The following is a 17,702-nucleotide window of genomic DNA, read 5'->3' on the forward strand; positions in this document are numbered from 1 at the left end:
GGGAATGTGTACGTGTAGAATGCTTGAACATTCGGGGCTACCTTGTAGACACCTATTGGCGGTCTTCACTAAGAAACGGGTTTCGGAAATTCCCCCGTATTACATAAACCGGAGGTGGACAATGCATGCCAATAGAGTTGATGGTGTGTTGCCTTACAATTTGGATGTTGGACAAAGTCATGAGATGACCTCAACCGATCGATTTAATAGCATGACAATGTTAACCATGAGTTTTTGTCAAAGTAGCATTGCATCCAAGGAACGGTATGATTATGCCGTTGGAGTGATGAATCGAGAAATACCAATTCTCGAAAAAATGAGCGTTGATGGAATTAAATCTTACGAAAGCAATTCGCAAGCTCCAAATGCAAGTGCTCATGAAGAAACAATTCTTGACCCTATTATGTCCCAAACTAAAGGGAGGAAGAAGGACGTTCGTTTCAAAAGTCCAATAGAATCGATTGGTAAAAAGGAGAAGCCGCCAAGAAGTTGCACTTATTGTCAAATGGAAGGCCATGATAAAAGGAAGTGTGCTAGTAGACTAGAAGATCTTAAAAATGTTCAAGAATCGCAATATAATTAGTGGTGTACCATTTTGTAACCGAATGTTGTAATCTTTAAATGGATTTCAAATATTAAGTGTTTAACATTGCTTTCTTTTTTGTTATGTTTTATTGTCATATAATTGCCAATTATTGTCATATAATTGTGTTTTATTATGATAGGTAACATGACTAGCGAGTATAGTGGTGAGAACAACTCCGATCATAGTTGTGATTCGGTTTCCCACGTTAGCAACACATTCTCGGACTCCCTACCAAGCGACTCGTGGTATGAGGATAATGACGAGGAAGATGTGGTCTCACCAACCTTTAGTGAGATGGAAGATGCATGTGCCGAGTTGATGCCCCTTGTGGACAATGACGAGCCGCCCCATGTGGAGGAAGAGGAAACGGACTTGTACCCACCCGATGAGGAGGCTTATAGGGCCAAAAATTGGATCGAGGCATGCAATTGGATGGAGGGTACTGAACCGTGGAGATTGGTGAACTCTCATCCGGATCCGTACTTCCTTCCAATCTTGAATTTGGGCAACAACACGCCCGATGGAAAATGGAAAAAATCCGGATGGAATGGCGGTAAGCTTGTTAAATGTGATCGGATTGCCGATATTGTAAACTTGAGGCCTCGTGAGGGTTGTAATATGGACCAAATACGCATCGAATATGTGAAGGGTTGGGTTTCACACCTAACGGGAGGGACGGAGAGGGAACGCGGGACATGTTTTGCAAGATTTCGTCTCTACGATGGCTCGAATACGATTCCGGTTACCATTTGGAACGACTCCAACCCTTACCCTTGGAAACTTACGGAAGGCCATATCCGTGATGGTTGTGTACTTGTTCTCTACCATATTGCATGCTTCGTGGATACTACGCAAGGAGTTGCTCAACACCGGTTATCCGGTGGTCTTTCTAATATACTAGGTATTTTTGGTTAGGACCAATATATTTCATAAAATTTAGTGGATTGTATTGATCGTCTAATTTTCATTCGAATCCATGTATTTTCATTGAATTTTATATGAATTTTCTATGAATTAAAGTATGAAATTTGAGATTGAAAGTGTACCTAAAAATTTGAGATTGAAAATTAAAATTTACAAGTCGAACTATACATTACAAATTGTTATGAAATGTATTGAAAAGTTTTTTTCAATATTTGGACAAGCGTTGACTTTCGTTGACTTTTTTAAGGAATTTTCAATTTAACGTAAAAAATGAAAAAAAATAAATTTTTTTTTTGAAAATCACTCATTACCATATTTTAAGACTTTTGAGAGTAGTTTGGATTAGTGGAAGTTAGTTTAGGACTAACTTCCAAAAATTAAGCAATTTCAACAGAAGATTATTTTGCACATACTCTGTTTCCCCTGTCTTTTGCTCTGTTTTCAGGGGCAAAAAACAAAACTGATGGACCGCGGAAATTTTCCGCGGTTGGGCTGTAGACGGATCGCGGAAATTTTCCGCGGTTGGGGCCATTAAATTGTTTTTTTGCAGATTGAAAATAGAGCAGCCAGAAAATTCCACCAAAATCCCAACACCTACAACACCAAAATCCACCAAATTCCACCAAAATCCACCAAATTCCACCAAAATCCACAACAACCCAAAATGCTCAAAAATAACAAAAATCCAACAAAATTAAACAACGTCAAACCAAACAAACCAAATAAACCAAATAAAACCCGACAACATAAAATGAAATCCAACTACATAATTCAACAACCTAAAATCAAATGAAATCCAACTACATAATCCGACAACCTAAAATGAAATGCAATCCAACTACATAATCTGACAAACTAAAATACTATGAAATTCAACTACGAAGCCTCGTGACGCCTACGCATACGAATCCCGGGAATCCCCCTTGCCTTCCCTAACTGAAGCTCCCTGGCTATCCGATACTTAAAGGTATCCACCTCCTCCTGCGACCAATTTGGTACCTCAGCTAAGTCATATCCTTGTGTGAAGTAGTCCATGTACTTCATCACATAAACACCACAATCATTAGAGTTTCGTTGCTTTGGCCTGGACGGTAGAGCTGGGACCTCGGCTGAAGTAGGGTCAAGCCCCTCGACTGGGTGTACCATATGCAATAGCCTCGGCAACAACCATGACTGTAATGAAATTATGATCCGAGAATGAATATAATATACAATTGGTAAGAACTATATAGAAGACAGTAATAGTAGAGGAACATACCACCACTCGTATATCCTCACGATAATCCGGCTCGTCATTCATTGAATCTATGATAAGACCTTCAAATCGTCTAGTACCGAACATGAACAAAACCCAATGCACATCTCCGACACAACATGGGATGAATATGTAGTCCGCCTCGAGAACGGAAGGACCAACAGTAGCACTGGAAAACCCGGTAAAGCTACGTAATGCTTTATTCCATGCCCTCTGCAATGTATCTCCACCGACCCTCGATGCTTTTCTGATTTTCTTCACATGTCCTTTCCCAAGAACCATGAAGTAGGGATCCATGAAATAATAGACGGGTTTCCTCTCCCATATACCTCCAGTGTGAATCTCCTCCTCCCGAGTCCTTAGCAATCCCTGCAAGTATATATGAATGCAACAAGTAAAATAAATGCAACAAGTAAAATTAATGCAACAAGTAAAATAAATGCAAAAACTAAAATATATTAGACAACGAACAATACCATATAAGTGTATATGATCCTGTCATCAACCCATGTTCCTGGAGCCAGACTCTGCATAACTGATGCATGGACGTGATAGTCCTGAACACTAAGACCACCGGGATTCCTCGGCGCCATCCCAAAGCCCCATCCCCAATCTGAATATATAGCATTCTTCTTTGTCATGCTGAGACTCTTAGTGATACTCCACTTCTCCTCTTTCATCCTGCGGGATGCAAGCTTCACGGGCCTACTAGATGAGGCAATAGCCTGGGGTGGCTGAGACACATGCTGGGATGGTTGTGTCATGTCAACGACATCCTGGGCAGGAATGGCTGGAATGTCAAAGTCGTCAGCCAAAGGTGCAATGAAATCTGGTTTTATGTTCTGAAATGTGGGAGGTCTGTAGGCGGGTCCTTTGATCTTCTTCATCAACCGAGAGAATGGTGTGAGGAAGGTAGCAGAAATCCTCCCAAACTCCTTCACAAACTCAGGAGGAACCCTAGCGTCCAGCTGCTTCAACATATTAAGCCCGGCAACCATCTACAAACAAAAACAAGCAAACATTTTTTCATTAATTCCACAAGAATATCATATCATCAAGATGAAATACGTGTGAATGCAAATTTTGTAGTGTGTGGGTGTGTAATATGAAATATACATATTTGTAAAACACTTACAACTTCATAGCCCTCGAGGCTATCATACAACTCCCTCGTCTTGTACTGCTGCTGAGGCTGTGGATCGGTTTTCCCTATGCGCATACGAGATATATCAGCATACCACGCCATGTAATCAGCCTCCGAAGCTATGTCTACCGAGTCATCAACAAGGCCATCCAAATCTGAACAGAACCTGGCCCATTTGCCAATATCAATAAACCACCGCACCAGCCAATCCTCCCCTGCAAACGTGGCATCCTTAGCCCCCCTGTAACCAACCATGTTTACCGGTGCCCGTGGAATCTGGGGACTAGAACCAAACTGTCTCGACACCCTGTCCGGATGATGCCACTCGACCACGTCGTAACATACAAGGGGAACTCGACCGCACTCAGCTAATTGTGCCTGTATCATCTCGCTGTCCATAACATCCTCGAACCTAGCATACGGCCTCCAGACCACCTCATCACCAGCAACACCATCAAACTCACCCCTATAGAACGGTAAGCTGTGGTGAGGGCCTGACATCCTGCGCTTCTTCGAAACCCCGACATGAGTATCACTAGCATAGGCCCATCCCTCAGCAACCGGATAATCCTCCTGAACGGGAGATCGTAAAGGCACGCCAATACGAGGAAATCTCTCGTAAGACCAAACCTGTAACACCCAGACACAACAAGCAATGCTCTTGCTGCCCTTCCTTGCAGCAATCTCCAAACCCCGGTATATATGAGCTAACACAGCTGCACCCCAAGCATAATAAGGAATCTCCCGCATATTAATCAACGGGTGCATATACCGAACATGAACAAAAGAGCGGTTGATGCTGGGGAAGAGGATACAACCCATAATGAATAGCAGATATGCCTTGGTATGTACAACCGTGGCCCTCATATTGTTCTTCTCAGGCTTCTGTCCACCATATCTCTCGAACAACCACCCCAGCTTGATGTTATTCCGATACAAAGCCTCCTTCACCTCCTCCTCGGTCAAAGGCTCAAACCAATTATTAGCAAAATACGCCGCCTTGTTCTCTATCACCCCACAAGTCAGCGCATCCCCCTGAACTGGCACCCCTAAAATAAACCCCACATCCTCCAATGTAATAGTCATCTCGCCCTGCCTCGTGAAAAAAGTGTTGGTCTCAGGTCTCCAACGCTCCACCAAAGCAGATATCAACCGAGTGTCAGTAGCCAAGACAACGGCAGGGTCTGCAAAAATCCCAAACCCAAGCATGTGTAGCAATTCCCGTTGTGGTCTCCTTAACTTCCACAAGTGCAATGACTTGTTCCCCGAATAGCTCTGCAACTCATCTCTCCCTGTACCATCCCAAACATCCTCACTGACGTGATACCGATTATCCCAAATAATATTATGCGCGTTAGGACCCGGCAACATATTCCCAAAATCATCAAAATTATCCATACCTGAAAATATTGCCAACAAAATTCATCAATCACCACAATAAAAACACCACAACGTACACAATAAAAACAATCACCACATATATAAACACCAAGTTCACAATACATTCGAAATAACTACCCATTATTTGCAACAAAATTATATGTTAATTGCATCCATACTTTTACACTAACATAACTCGAATTTAACACTAAATTTATCATTACAAATTCGAATTATAAATAAATTAAATTAACACTAAATTTATTTATAATTCGAATTTAACACTAAAATTATCACGAATAATCCTAAATTTATTCCTAAATATTCGAATTATCACTAAACTGTCACTAAATTTAACACTAAATTTAGCACTAATATTCGAATTTACAGATTTTTCATTACATTCAAATTCGAATTATAATATAAAAATCTAATTTTATACGCAATTATTAAAAATTTAAATTATAATTATAAATTCGAATTAATTCAAATTATAAATTCGATTATTAAAAACTCTAATTAAAATTGTAATTTCGAATTAAAATTATAAATTCGATTATTAAAATTTCGAATTAAAATTGTAAATTCAAATTAAAATTGTAAATTTCAATTTTATACACTAAATTAATTCTAAATTAACACAAATTTATCCTAAAATCGATATTAAATCAAGTCCAAATTATGAACCCTAGAAATTATAAAAATTTGAATTTATTCATAGTACGATTCATATGTTAATTAATACATTAATTAACCCTAAATATCAAAATTACATACACAAATTCAGATTTATAACAAGAAAAAAACACTAGTTTATATGAATAAAACTGTAAATAACAATTAAGATATCGATTACATACCTTGATTAGTGAAAAAGAAGACTGATTTTGCTCAAAATATTCTTTGTTGTGGGTGTTGCTCCTGCTGCTGGCTGCTGCTGCTGCGTTTGTGTTTGTGTCTGTGCTGCGGCTGTGTGTTTGTGTATATCTATTCTGAGAGTATGCGTTTGCCAAGAATTAGGTAAACAAAAAACACCACCAACCGCTGAAAATTTCCGCGGTCCGTGCAGAGGGGTATTTTGGTAATTACTCCGGACCGCTGAAAATTTCCGCGGTTCATTGGGTGCTGTTTTAATTATCAGCCGTTAGATCCACCATCCAACGGTGGAAAACCTGTTTGTTGTATACCGGTCTACAACAAACGTTTGTTGTAGACCGGCCCCCTTATTAAATATCTTACAACATGTAACCTTACCTATATATGGCTGCGCACTTGGTTGATGATGGGGAGCCAACTAAAAATAAGATAGACAGATAAAGCCCCGAGATAACATAGGTGGGTGGAGGTTTGAAACGTAGGAAAACATAAATACATGAATACACAGGGGGGTGAATATACGAAAGCCCCCTCTTCTTTGTTTGCTTTTCCTAACTTCTTCTACTTGGACATCCACTTTCCTTCTCCTTTTTCCACAGTCTTTATAACATTAGTACCATAATTTCTTTTAATCCATTCATAAATTAATACAAGTCAGAACAAAATTAAGAAAAAGTTGTTTCTCTTTATTCTCAGATCATCGATTCATATTCGGGGCCCTGAGGGGGCAGCATTGATTAGGACCTCTAAGTAACTACTAACTAGTAATTAAGCTTGCATGGACTCCACCTTGTCCTAATTTTTGCGTTGTACCACAATGCTTAAAGTAAAGATCATTAGTATATTATGGCGTGGAGTAATCACCATAACAGCATCTTAGCACTGTGATTACAATGCCTGCAAGAAAGACATGTATGGCCGTTTGGGTCAAAGTTAGGTACATAATTTATCTTTGTATTATTAACACTTCATAAACCCAGAAATACCACCTTATATTATGATAAACTATACCACCTATATTATGATAAACTTCATTCAATTTTTTTTGTCAGGCTCCATATACAATAGCGTTATTAAAAAAGTTTATCATCTAAATAACGACATATAGAGATGTGTCCGGACTAATAATTAAAACAAAAATATCCATAAGTTTATCATCTAACAAATGACATATAGAAATGTGTCCGGACTAATAATTAAAACAAGAATACCCATAAGTTTATCATATAACAAATGACATATAAAGATCTTAACTATTATACTTTTGAATTCTGCTTCACCAAAATGTAAATAGTGAAATAATTAACTATTGATAATAAATTATCATAACTATTATACATGTTTTTGCGGTATAAATTATACTTCACTTTTTGATTCTAGGTTGTAGTTTACGATAGTTTGAGTAGAGATAGGACAAAAAACTGCATATTCTTAAAAAAATTAATTGTCTTGACAAAAGAAACAGGTTGTTGAATGCATAGAAATGTTGATACAAACTATGATAACCTATGTTAACGATTGCGACCAGTTAATAACGAGACAAGTTAGAGAACAAGGTATTCAGTTCATCCAAAACTTCAACAGCATTTTCTCATGTTTTTTTAAGTAACTGACGGTGACTAAAAATCATTTTAAGTACCAGCAAACTCAAAATTAAATTTGGTTTATACTGCAATTCCTTATGGCAAAAAATGTGAAGCTTGTGATCCAAAACTCTTGTGTAAGTCTGATACTGATAGTGTTTATTTCTGTCTTTGTGTTTGTCAGTTATCACAGACTCCAGGTGAGGCAAGACATAACACTCGCCTAAGTATCTGTTATCTGTTGGAATGGCGATCGAACCTGAGTTTGTTTCAACGCTAAATAAATCATGTCTTTTATCACTAGGATATCCCCCTTGTACTCGCAGAGTCACAGTAGCTGATTGCTTGGACATCTACAGGAGACCTTTACAACTCTCAGCTCAATATTTTGATAGCTGATCCTTTTTGCAGGTTCTTTTGGATAATGGACTAGTAAAACTCACAATATTGAAACCACAAGGAATCTTAGCTGGTATAAAGTATGGAGGAATGGAGAATCTTCTTGACCTCAAGTCGGGTGAAACAGGCAGAGGGTACTTTTACATATAAATTGAAACTAACTAGTTTAAATTTTACAAAAAATAGCTTATCGGGTCATATTTTCTTGCATTTTACGTACTTGCTTGTAGTTAAAAATAACATTCTGCAAGGATTTGCTGATAGGCTAGTGGCAATCCTCCTTCTCCGTCTCCCCTAGTGCCCTGAAATTATGTAGCACACACATACACAAAACATAAAATAAATTATACAGATGAAAGATTAAAAAGCAAAGCCAACAACAGAATTAAAAAAATGAGAGTAAGTTTTGTTGCTCAAGGTTGTCTATGCCCTGCAGATACTGGGACATTAACTGGAGCTTACCAGGAGGCCAGCCTAGATATCAACAGTACCCCTTCTTTTTCTTTTGTACTAACGTTATGCACACATCCACACGCATATCAACGTTCATTAGATTAAAAAGACTAACATTTAATATATATATATATATATATATATATATATCAAACAGGCTGAAGGGATCAGTGTATGGCACAATTCATTCAAGTAATGATAAGGTCGAGGTTTCATTCAAAAGCACTTACAGTGCTTCAACTTCAGGCATCAGACTACCCCTCACCTTTGACTTAAGGTCTATAAAAATTCTTGATCATCTGCTTGTCACAAAATCAAGTTAGCTGCTCAGTTCATATATATGTAATAAAGTGTTCTTTAGGTACATTTTGAGAAGTAGAGATTCAGGTTTTTATTGTTATGGAATATACGAGCGCCCCCCAGGATGTCGTGCATTTGATCTTGCTCAAACCAGGATGGTTTTCAAGTTGCAAAGAGAGAGGTAGATCACAGTCATCATGTCACTTGGCAATAATTTTAATGAAGTACTTGAAAAATTGATATGTTTTCCTTACCTGGAACTAAACAGTATATTTATTCACTAAAATAGATTCCATTACATGGCTATTACTGATGAGAAGCAAAGAATAATGCCAATGCCAGAGGATATGGACGATAAAAGAAGCAAACAGCTAATAGTGCCTGAATCAAGATTGCTTACAAATCCCATCAATCCAGATCTTAAAGGCGAGGTGGAGGAAACTTAAACTAAATCCTCTTTGAGGCATAAGCTGATATTAGATTATTGCAACAATGTGCATCAGTTTTGGCACAAGTGGTTTCTATGCAGAATCCTTATCAATTAATGTACCTCTATGTAGGTTGATGACAAGTATCAGTATTCCATGGATAACAAGGACGCTGGTGTTCATGGATGGATTAGTTCTGGTCCTATAATCGGGTTCTGGGTTATCTTCCCAAGTCAGGAGTTTCGCAATGGTGGTCCTACAAAGCAAAATCTTACAGTTCATACTGGACCTAACTGCCTAGCTGTAACTCATCTTGAACCTTATAACATGTCTGCAAATATATTCTTAAAACTTTGAGCATGTTAATATGATCTAAGTAATAATGAGAACTAGGTGAATAAGGTATTCGGATATATAAGATGTAACCTAACAAGTAAGCTAGAATGACACTTAAAGTTTAGTCCCTATCCCTTTTATAAATAAGATGCAACTTTCCAAACTATCAATGTATGAGAAAGAGGTCAATACTGTTGAAACAGATGTTCCATGGAACTCACTACATTGGAAATGATATATTAGCTCATTTTGAAGAAGGGGAGACATGGAGAAAGGTGTTTGGACCCTTCTTTGTCTATCTAAATTCAACCCTGGATGTATCTAAAGCATACAACTTGTGGTCAGACGCGAAAAAGCAGGTTAGTTTTTACTGTCAGAACTGATACAGCCACTAAAATCTTAAAATGACACCAACTTCAAAGTTTACTTTTTTGACTTTTAACTCATCTTAGAGGCTGTTTCAAGAATCAGAGTGGCCGTATGATTTTGTTGCAACACCCTTTTATCTAAAAGCTATGCAGCGTGGTTCAGCTTCAGGGCAATTATTTGTAGAAGACAGGCAAGTACACATTGATGTGTGAATCATAACATCACCAGATTTGTGTTATTTACTAATACCACATATTCTCAGATATGTTTCTGATTCTCTAGTACCGGCCCAAAAGGCATATGTCGGATTGTCAACTGCAAGAACTGAAGGATCCTGGCAGACTGAAAGCAAGGTCACAGTACTCTTAAGCTCAAATCAACTGGGATATATTTAGATTGAACAGTAATACTAAACTTGAAATAAATTCTGAATGCTTTTAGGAGTACCAATTTTGGGTGCCAACGGATTCCAACGGAAAATTTACCATTAAGAATGTTATTCCTGGCATATATGCGCTCCATGGTTGGGTTCCTGGTTTCATTGGAGACTATCTTGATCAGAAACTTGTTACTGTTACTGCAGGTAAATCCGGAAAATGAGAAACTAATATGCTTCATCACAATTATGCATTCATTTATGTGTATCAAATAGAAACTCTACGAATCACTATTATGTCTACAAACTACAGTGAATCACTAACCTCATAGTGATGAATGCTCTCAGGTTCAGAAACACAACTTGAAAATTTGATCTATGCTCCCCATAGGGATGGTCCAACTATTTGGGAAATTGGCTATCCAGACAGAACAGCTTTGGGTTATTACGTTCCTGACGTGAATCCAATGTATGTCAACAAGTTATTCCTCCACAGCACTGAAAAGTAAGCAACTCTCCTGTAAACCTACATATGAATCCTCTTCTCATATACACAATATACTATTCAACTTAACATGCAACAACTCTTCTAACTCTATTCTCACAAGTTATTAAATAAACAAATTCAGGTATAGGCAATATGGATTGTGGGATAGATACACAGACATGCACCCTGAATCTGATCAGGCTTTCACCGTGGGCATCAATGATCCAAAGAAAGACTGGTTCTTTGCCCATGTGGATAGGTTTCTCTCCATCTTCATGTTTTTCATATCATTTTCTAATTTTCATAAATATTTTGACAAAAACATCACTTTTACAGGAGGGTGGGAGAAAAATATTACCCATCCACATGGAGAATTAAATTTAACCTAAAATCAGTGACCACTGGAATTTACAAGCTAAGATTAGCTACAGCATCAGTAAATCGTTCTGATCTCGAGGTATTCCTCCTTATAATAATTTTCAACTCGCTTAGCTTTCACTAAAATCGATATTCAAGTAAATATTTAAAGATCTTCCAGGTAACCTTATTCTTCATATTTATTACATGTTTGTTACTGCAGGTTCATGTCAATCATAGAGATAACCATCACCAAGTATTTCAAGTTCAAATGTTAGGGATGGACAATGCTGTTTGTCGACATGGAATTCATGGACTCTATCGACTATTTGACATTGACATTTCATCAGAATTATTGACTATAGGAGATAACTCCATACTTCTAACACAGGCAAGGGAAGGAGATGCACTTTGTGGAGTACTCTATGATTATCTAAGGTTGGAAGCTCCGGTAAGCAATTCAGGACTATGAATAGCATAAGTCTCTTGGACAATACAGGTAAAGAATTGTCTACTTTGTATCAGATGACAAATTAAGAATAGTTATGTGAGCAAGTTGCCAACAATACAATACTTCAAGGACAGACTTTATTCTTTGTTTCTAGTCTAACAATTCATATTTAAAACTAATTGATCTTCTAACTCCTTGGTCTATACCTATAAATTAAGTATTGACTAATTCAATGTTAAGTTTAAGGTCCTGGCCTTTCCATCAGTTGACATCTTACAAAGTCGTAAAACTAGGATTTACAAAGTTTGCTTCAAGTGATTTGCCGAACTGTAAGCTTTAAAGCACCCTCCTTGAATCTCAGCAATATCCAGTATTATCAGATTGTCTCAGTATTATAAATATACCTTGCAAATGCCTTTTCTGCGGCCCAGCCCTGAAATCCACTCGAACCAACATCTTTTTTTTACCTCTACAAGGAAAAAAACATTACCCACAGTATAATTTAGCTGATAATAACTTTAAAAGTGTAGGTATATACAGCTCATGTTACATTTTACAGGATAATTTGATGATCTCTACAATATTTTGTAAGATTATACAAACTGCTTACAAAAAGAAATATATAGCACAAAACTGTTGTACTGTACAAATCCACGTATAATATGCGCATTGTAACCACTTAATTTTTTTTGTTATTGATCATGATAAAAATTGAAAACAGAACAAGAGGGGGAGTAGAAAAAGAATCTATGAAGTACCAGGCGAGTTCAATGCATCATTAACAATACATTTTCATAATATAGAAAAACTCGCAAGATGTCCAAACTAGGATACACAAGCAACAATCAGGGCCTACACCAGGAACATATAAGTACAATTTAGAGAAAATATACAGGGCATTCTAATTTACGACTGACTGTTGCAATGAACATCTGGTTACATTCACGATTGGACATTTGGAACAGCTAAACTTTTACACGTCAACAGAGAAGATCTCAAATTCTTTGCCACGGCTTGATGTTTATCATCTGAGTGTGTTCACAAATGCTAACAAGGACTCGACATCCCTCTTTTCAGATGGGTACTTCACAGCCCGGGATGAGTGTTTAGGATAGAAAAGTATTGTAGGGAAGCTTCCCAGCTGTAATTCTCTCTCTGCAAATGCCTTTTGTTCTCCGTCTGCCTGAAATTTTGCAACTTTCACACCTGTTCCGGCTAACTTCTCTGCCAATTCAACGTATGATCCTTCCATTGCCTGCTCAAGTTTTAAGAAGAGTTTGTAAGTATGATCCCATGACTAATCACACAAAAAACACAGAATGCAGTACACGTGTGTGTGTGTATATATATATATATATATATATCATTGGAAAGTCGGGATAATCAATTAATACCTGGCAAAATCGGCACCAAGGTGCATAAAGAACGACAAGCCATGGTTCTCTTCTATCTTCTAATTTTATCAAGTTTTCAATTCCTGGCCTAGTCAAGCTAACCACATGCTGGCTGTTGAAAATGTCAGCGACGGTGGTGGTACCATTCGCTTGGACAGCTACATTGCCATTGCCATTTACATTTCCATCCTTAATATTTCCCTTGTGTAACCCACATTCCTTGGCAGTCGCATCTTCCCACCACCACCTACCTTCTCTTTCGTGTTGTCCTGGGAGAACTGGTCTTGTGCATGGCTCACAACCAATGGAGATGTATCCTTGTGCATGCAATGAATTCACAGGTACATTCATCGTACGGAGAAATTTCCAAATGTCATTACCTTGCACATTTGCTACTGGGTTCCATTTCACCAAACTCCCAGGTCCACCCTCGAGCCCTTCAAAAACAGGATCCACTTGGACAGTTGGAATCTCAGATCGAGTTCCTGGTGACTGATCTTTTCTTTGCCCAGTAATCCACGCTCGCAGGCCTTTAAGGGCTCTCCTTAAAGGTCTTACTTTCCTCACACGGCAGCATTCCTGGTGTCCATCTTCATAGAACGAGAACAAGCCCTTGGTCCTCACCAAGGCCTGAACTTCAACAGCATCCGGAAACATATATTCAATGTGAATGCCATATTTCTTCTCAACTGCATCAAATAACCTGTATGTTTCTGGATTAAGCCTTCCAGTGTCAAGGCTGAACACTCGGAATGGACGACCAGTCAAATGAGCATATTCAATCAAAGCAACATCCTCAGCACCACTGCAAACGAAATAAGCAATTATAACCAATTAATTTAAATATCCAGAGGAATTTTCCAGACAAAAACTAACAGGTGATTAATCTTAAAAGAATTCAACAAAACAATTTCTCCAGCACCATAAGGAAATGCGGTAATTGAGGATCACCTTACCAATCAATTCAACTACAAAGAACATAGACATACTATGAATCACAAGGATAGTAAATGCTTTTAATATTTCGAAAAGTGCATTTACTAACTTAGGTTGCTATTAATGTATCGAGAGCATACAATTCAGCACCAACAATCGCTTAAAACCAAGGTTAAAAAACAACTAAATCACAAAGATTCCTGAAATTTGAATTAAAATTTAGCGCCACCTAAACAATTAAGCTTCAAGATGCTACACAAGCAAATCAACAATTTTTCTACAAACAACAAAGCAATAAAGACATTATAAATACCTGAAAGCGATTGCAATATCATTCCCAAACTTCTCAAGCGCCTTGTCCATAATCTCAAGCGGTGATGCATTTTCAAGCTCCCTGGCCAATTTCTCATAGTCCTCTACCTCCACCTCAACTTTCTCCACCACTTCTGTAATTTCACAAGTATAAACAAAATTATCAACACCAGTTACTATACACAATTACAAAATTAAAATTTACCAAAATGTTCTACTAGAATAACAAATTATCAAGTTAAAATAATAAAAAAAAACAGTAAAATTATGTCATTTCTGTAATTTTAAGACACATATTATGATCACCAGTTCCCAAACACAATTACACAACTATTGAATTATCATGCCAAAATTTTCTACTGAATTAACAAACTATGAAGTTTAAATATAAAAAAAGAGAGTAAATAATTGTTGTCATTTCGACAATTTAATAATAACTTGTAAACATAAAAGAACATATAAACCATACCAGAAGCGAGTGAGGCTGCAGCAGAAGCCACAACGGAGTCATTCCTTTTCGGCTCAGCATTCAAAGCCATAATTGACGACAAACGCTTCCGGGAGAGATTGAGGACCGTTGATGAATGAGTCCGATCCAACGGCTGATATGATCCCAGCTGCACAACTGCAGATTTCACATAAACACATCAATTAACATTCTCATTTTGTTCAAAAAAAATAAATGAATGAAATGAAATAACAATAATAATAATAATAAATTTACCTTTGGTTTGTTCGAAAGAAGCAGAAATAGCAGTAGATGAAGAAGTTACAGTAGCAAAAGCCATTTTAATGAAGGTTGTGTGTATTGTATATATGTATGGTAATGTAAATAGTAGAGATTGAGGAGATGAAATTGTAGTGATGAAATGTGTGTTTAACTATTTTGTATATATAGGTGCACCAGAAAACACCGGAGAGGGGAAGGTGGAAATAGCCTCAGCGAGGCGGCCTTTTTGGTTCATTGAACCTGGACGCCTTCTTTCATTTTGTACATTGTCATTTGTGATGTCTACGTGGAGGTTTTTTATTGGGCGGAGCTGCTTTTTTTCATTTTAATGTTTATTTTCTAATCACCGCTTTCGTCACCGATTTGGTCAACATGGGATGCTCGCATCTGCGTTTTATTTATCCAAATCGACTTCAATTTATATTATATTAGCTTAAATTATATACGATACACGAATTTATTAATACTAGGGACTTTTTGCCCGCGCTCCAAATTTCTTAAATTTTGAATTTTTTTTCACGAAATTTGTAATTTTTATAACATAAACGGTTATCTTCTAATTTTATTTAATTTATTTATTACAGTTATTTAGGTTCCGTTTATTTTGAAATATAAAATTGATATTATAGTTTAACGTTAAATCTCATTATTTTAATTTAGTTTTCTTTCTCTCACATTTTAACCAATTAAAAGTCTTTTAACTCATATTTTAACATTTCTCTTTTACGTTTTTAGTAGTGAATATTTTAATAATTTGTACAACAAAACTGAGTAAATATTTTTTTAATTAAATACTTTTTAAAAAAAACCCAGTAAATATTACATAACATAAATAGTACACCATGAGGATTCTTTAAAGTATGAAAATATTTTTATCAATCTTGTTCCTGCTTAAACTTTGCATTAGATTGGTACACAGTATGTGAATAGATTTGACATATACAAAAACTTGGTTGATTTTTATTACTGTCTAAATATTATTAATCAGATATTTCAATTTTGTATAGCATTATACAATGGTGTCTACTTCAATAATGAAAGTTGACAGTGGATTATATTTGTATATTGAGATTAAAAAAATCTATTAAAGTTAATTTTCACATATATGTTTTTCTACATATATTGCTTAAATATGTGAATTCGAAATCAATTTTTGTCAATTACTACTCTAACTGTATTTCTGTATATAAATTTCAAATATAAAAAATTAGTTCAATATTACTCGGCGTTGCCTTACAGCGACCCCTCGCAGTTTAAAATTTGGAAAATTAAAAAATTGTAAATAGTTAATATGAGTTATTTTAAAACTGTTGAATTGAAAACTGCAATGTTACATTTCTATATATATTGCTTAAACATTTGAATTTGAAATTAAATTGTGTCAATTACTCTCTAACTGTATCTCTATATATATAACTTAAATATAAAAAAATTAGTTCTATATTACTCGGCATCGCCTTACGACGACACCTCCTAGTTTAAAATTTGGAAAATTAAAAAATGAAAGTACTCGATATAAGTTATTTTAAAAAAGTTGAATTGAAAATTACAATGTTACATTTCTACATATATTGCTTACATATGTGAATTTGAAATCATTTTTTGACAATTACTCTCTAACTGTATTACTATATATATAACTTAAATATAAAAAAATAGTGCAATATTACTCGGCGTCGCCTTACGGCGACACCTCGCAGTTTAAAATTTTGAAAATTAAAAGATATAAATACTAATATAAGTTATTTTAAAACTGTTGAATTGAAAACCATAATGTTTTACCTGAATACATATACAAAACATATAAATTAGTGCATTAGAATAAAAGTCATTATTCTGCTAAAGGAAAATTTTTATTCAAAAGTATTTTAATATTATTGCGATGCCTCGTCGTTTAAACATTATACAATTAAAATATTTTTTTATCAGCACAGATCCATATCAATGCTCTATAATTTGCAAAATGATTCTCCAGTTTTCTAAAAGATTTGTTGGAAGTCTCTTGAACAATAGATGTCATGGAAATCACAAATGGATTCCAAATAGCTAATGGCAAGATTGCAAGCATATGTGTTTTATGCAAATGTTATTAAAAAAGTTAACTAAAAACATAGATATGAAACAATATACTATTCGTATTCACATCCTGTTTCTAATCCTAATGCTGAATTTGCCATAATATTTTATGTGAATTGTAATCATGGAGAATATAATTGAGAGTTAAGATTGTAATCACATCCTCATTCTAATCATTATACTGACAAACCCTGATTCATATCTTGTTGCATAAGAAATCAAGATTTTTCAGCATCAAGATTAGAATCAGGATGTTAATATGTAGAGTATGCTCCAATAGATGTGAGAAATGGGATTGTTCTCTCGAACCTTCAATGTCTAAGCTACTTGAGTAACATCCAGAGCGGACAAATGCTGATGGTCGTCCATATCTGAATGCAAGAAGAGGAGAAGCTTAATAAATTACTATGGAACTTCAATGTATATTTGACAAAATAAAAAATGTGTACCTCTATTACCTTCTTTTAATGTTTGAGTATAGGTTGAGAGCCCAGACATGTGAATATATAGTACGGTTAAACGAAATTGATTATGGTAGAGTTGCATAATC

At 36.1% G+C, this 17,702-nt stretch overlaps 3 protein-coding genes across 3 annotated transcripts; 2 read left to right on the forward strand and 1 right to left on the reverse strand.

Moving 5' to 3' along the window:
• The first annotated feature begins 4 nt into the window (after window positions 1-4).
• Window positions 5-583, forward strand: LOC141664896 (protein FAR-RED IMPAIRED RESPONSE 1-like). The gene has a single exon (XM_074470855.1). It carries the CDS (start codon window positions 5-7, stop codon window positions 581-583), a length of 579 nt encoding a protein of 192 aa, XP_074326956.1.
• Window positions 584-10,333: 9,750 nt separating this feature from the next.
• Window positions 10,334-12,325, forward strand: LOC141664897 (rhamnogalacturonate lyase B-like). The gene is made up of 6 exons (XM_074470856.1): window positions 10,334-10,381; window positions 10,475-10,616; window positions 10,758-10,914; window positions 11,039-11,155; window positions 11,233-11,353; window positions 11,477-12,325. The coding sequence occupies exons 1-6, from the start codon at window positions 10,334-10,336 to the stop codon at window positions 11,723-11,725; spliced, it is 834 nt and encodes a 277-aa protein (XP_074326957.1). The 3' UTR covers window positions 11,726-12,325.
• A 150-nt stretch (window positions 12,326-12,475) lies between these two features.
• Window positions 12,476-15,252, reverse strand: LOC141665068 (5'-adenylylsulfate reductase 3, chloroplastic-like). Its single transcript, XM_074471051.1, has 5 exons — window positions 15,071-15,252; window positions 14,816-14,971; window positions 14,348-14,480; window positions 13,099-13,903; window positions 12,476-12,959 (listed from the first exon to the last, which is right to left on the reverse strand). The coding sequence occupies exons 1-5, from the start codon at window positions 15,132-15,134 to the stop codon at window positions 12,729-12,731; spliced, it is 1,389 nt and encodes a 462-aa protein (XP_074327152.1). The 5' UTR covers window positions 15,135-15,252; the 3' UTR covers window positions 12,476-12,728.
• Between the last annotated feature and the right edge of the window lie 2,450 nt (window positions 15,253-17,702).

Source organism: Apium graveolens, chromosome 6 (assembly GCF_009905375.1).
Source record: "Apium graveolens cultivar Ventura chromosome 6, ASM990537v1, whole genome shotgun sequence".
Taxonomy (NCBI): Eukaryota; Viridiplantae; Streptophyta; class Magnoliopsida; order Apiales; family Apiaceae; genus Apium; species Apium graveolens.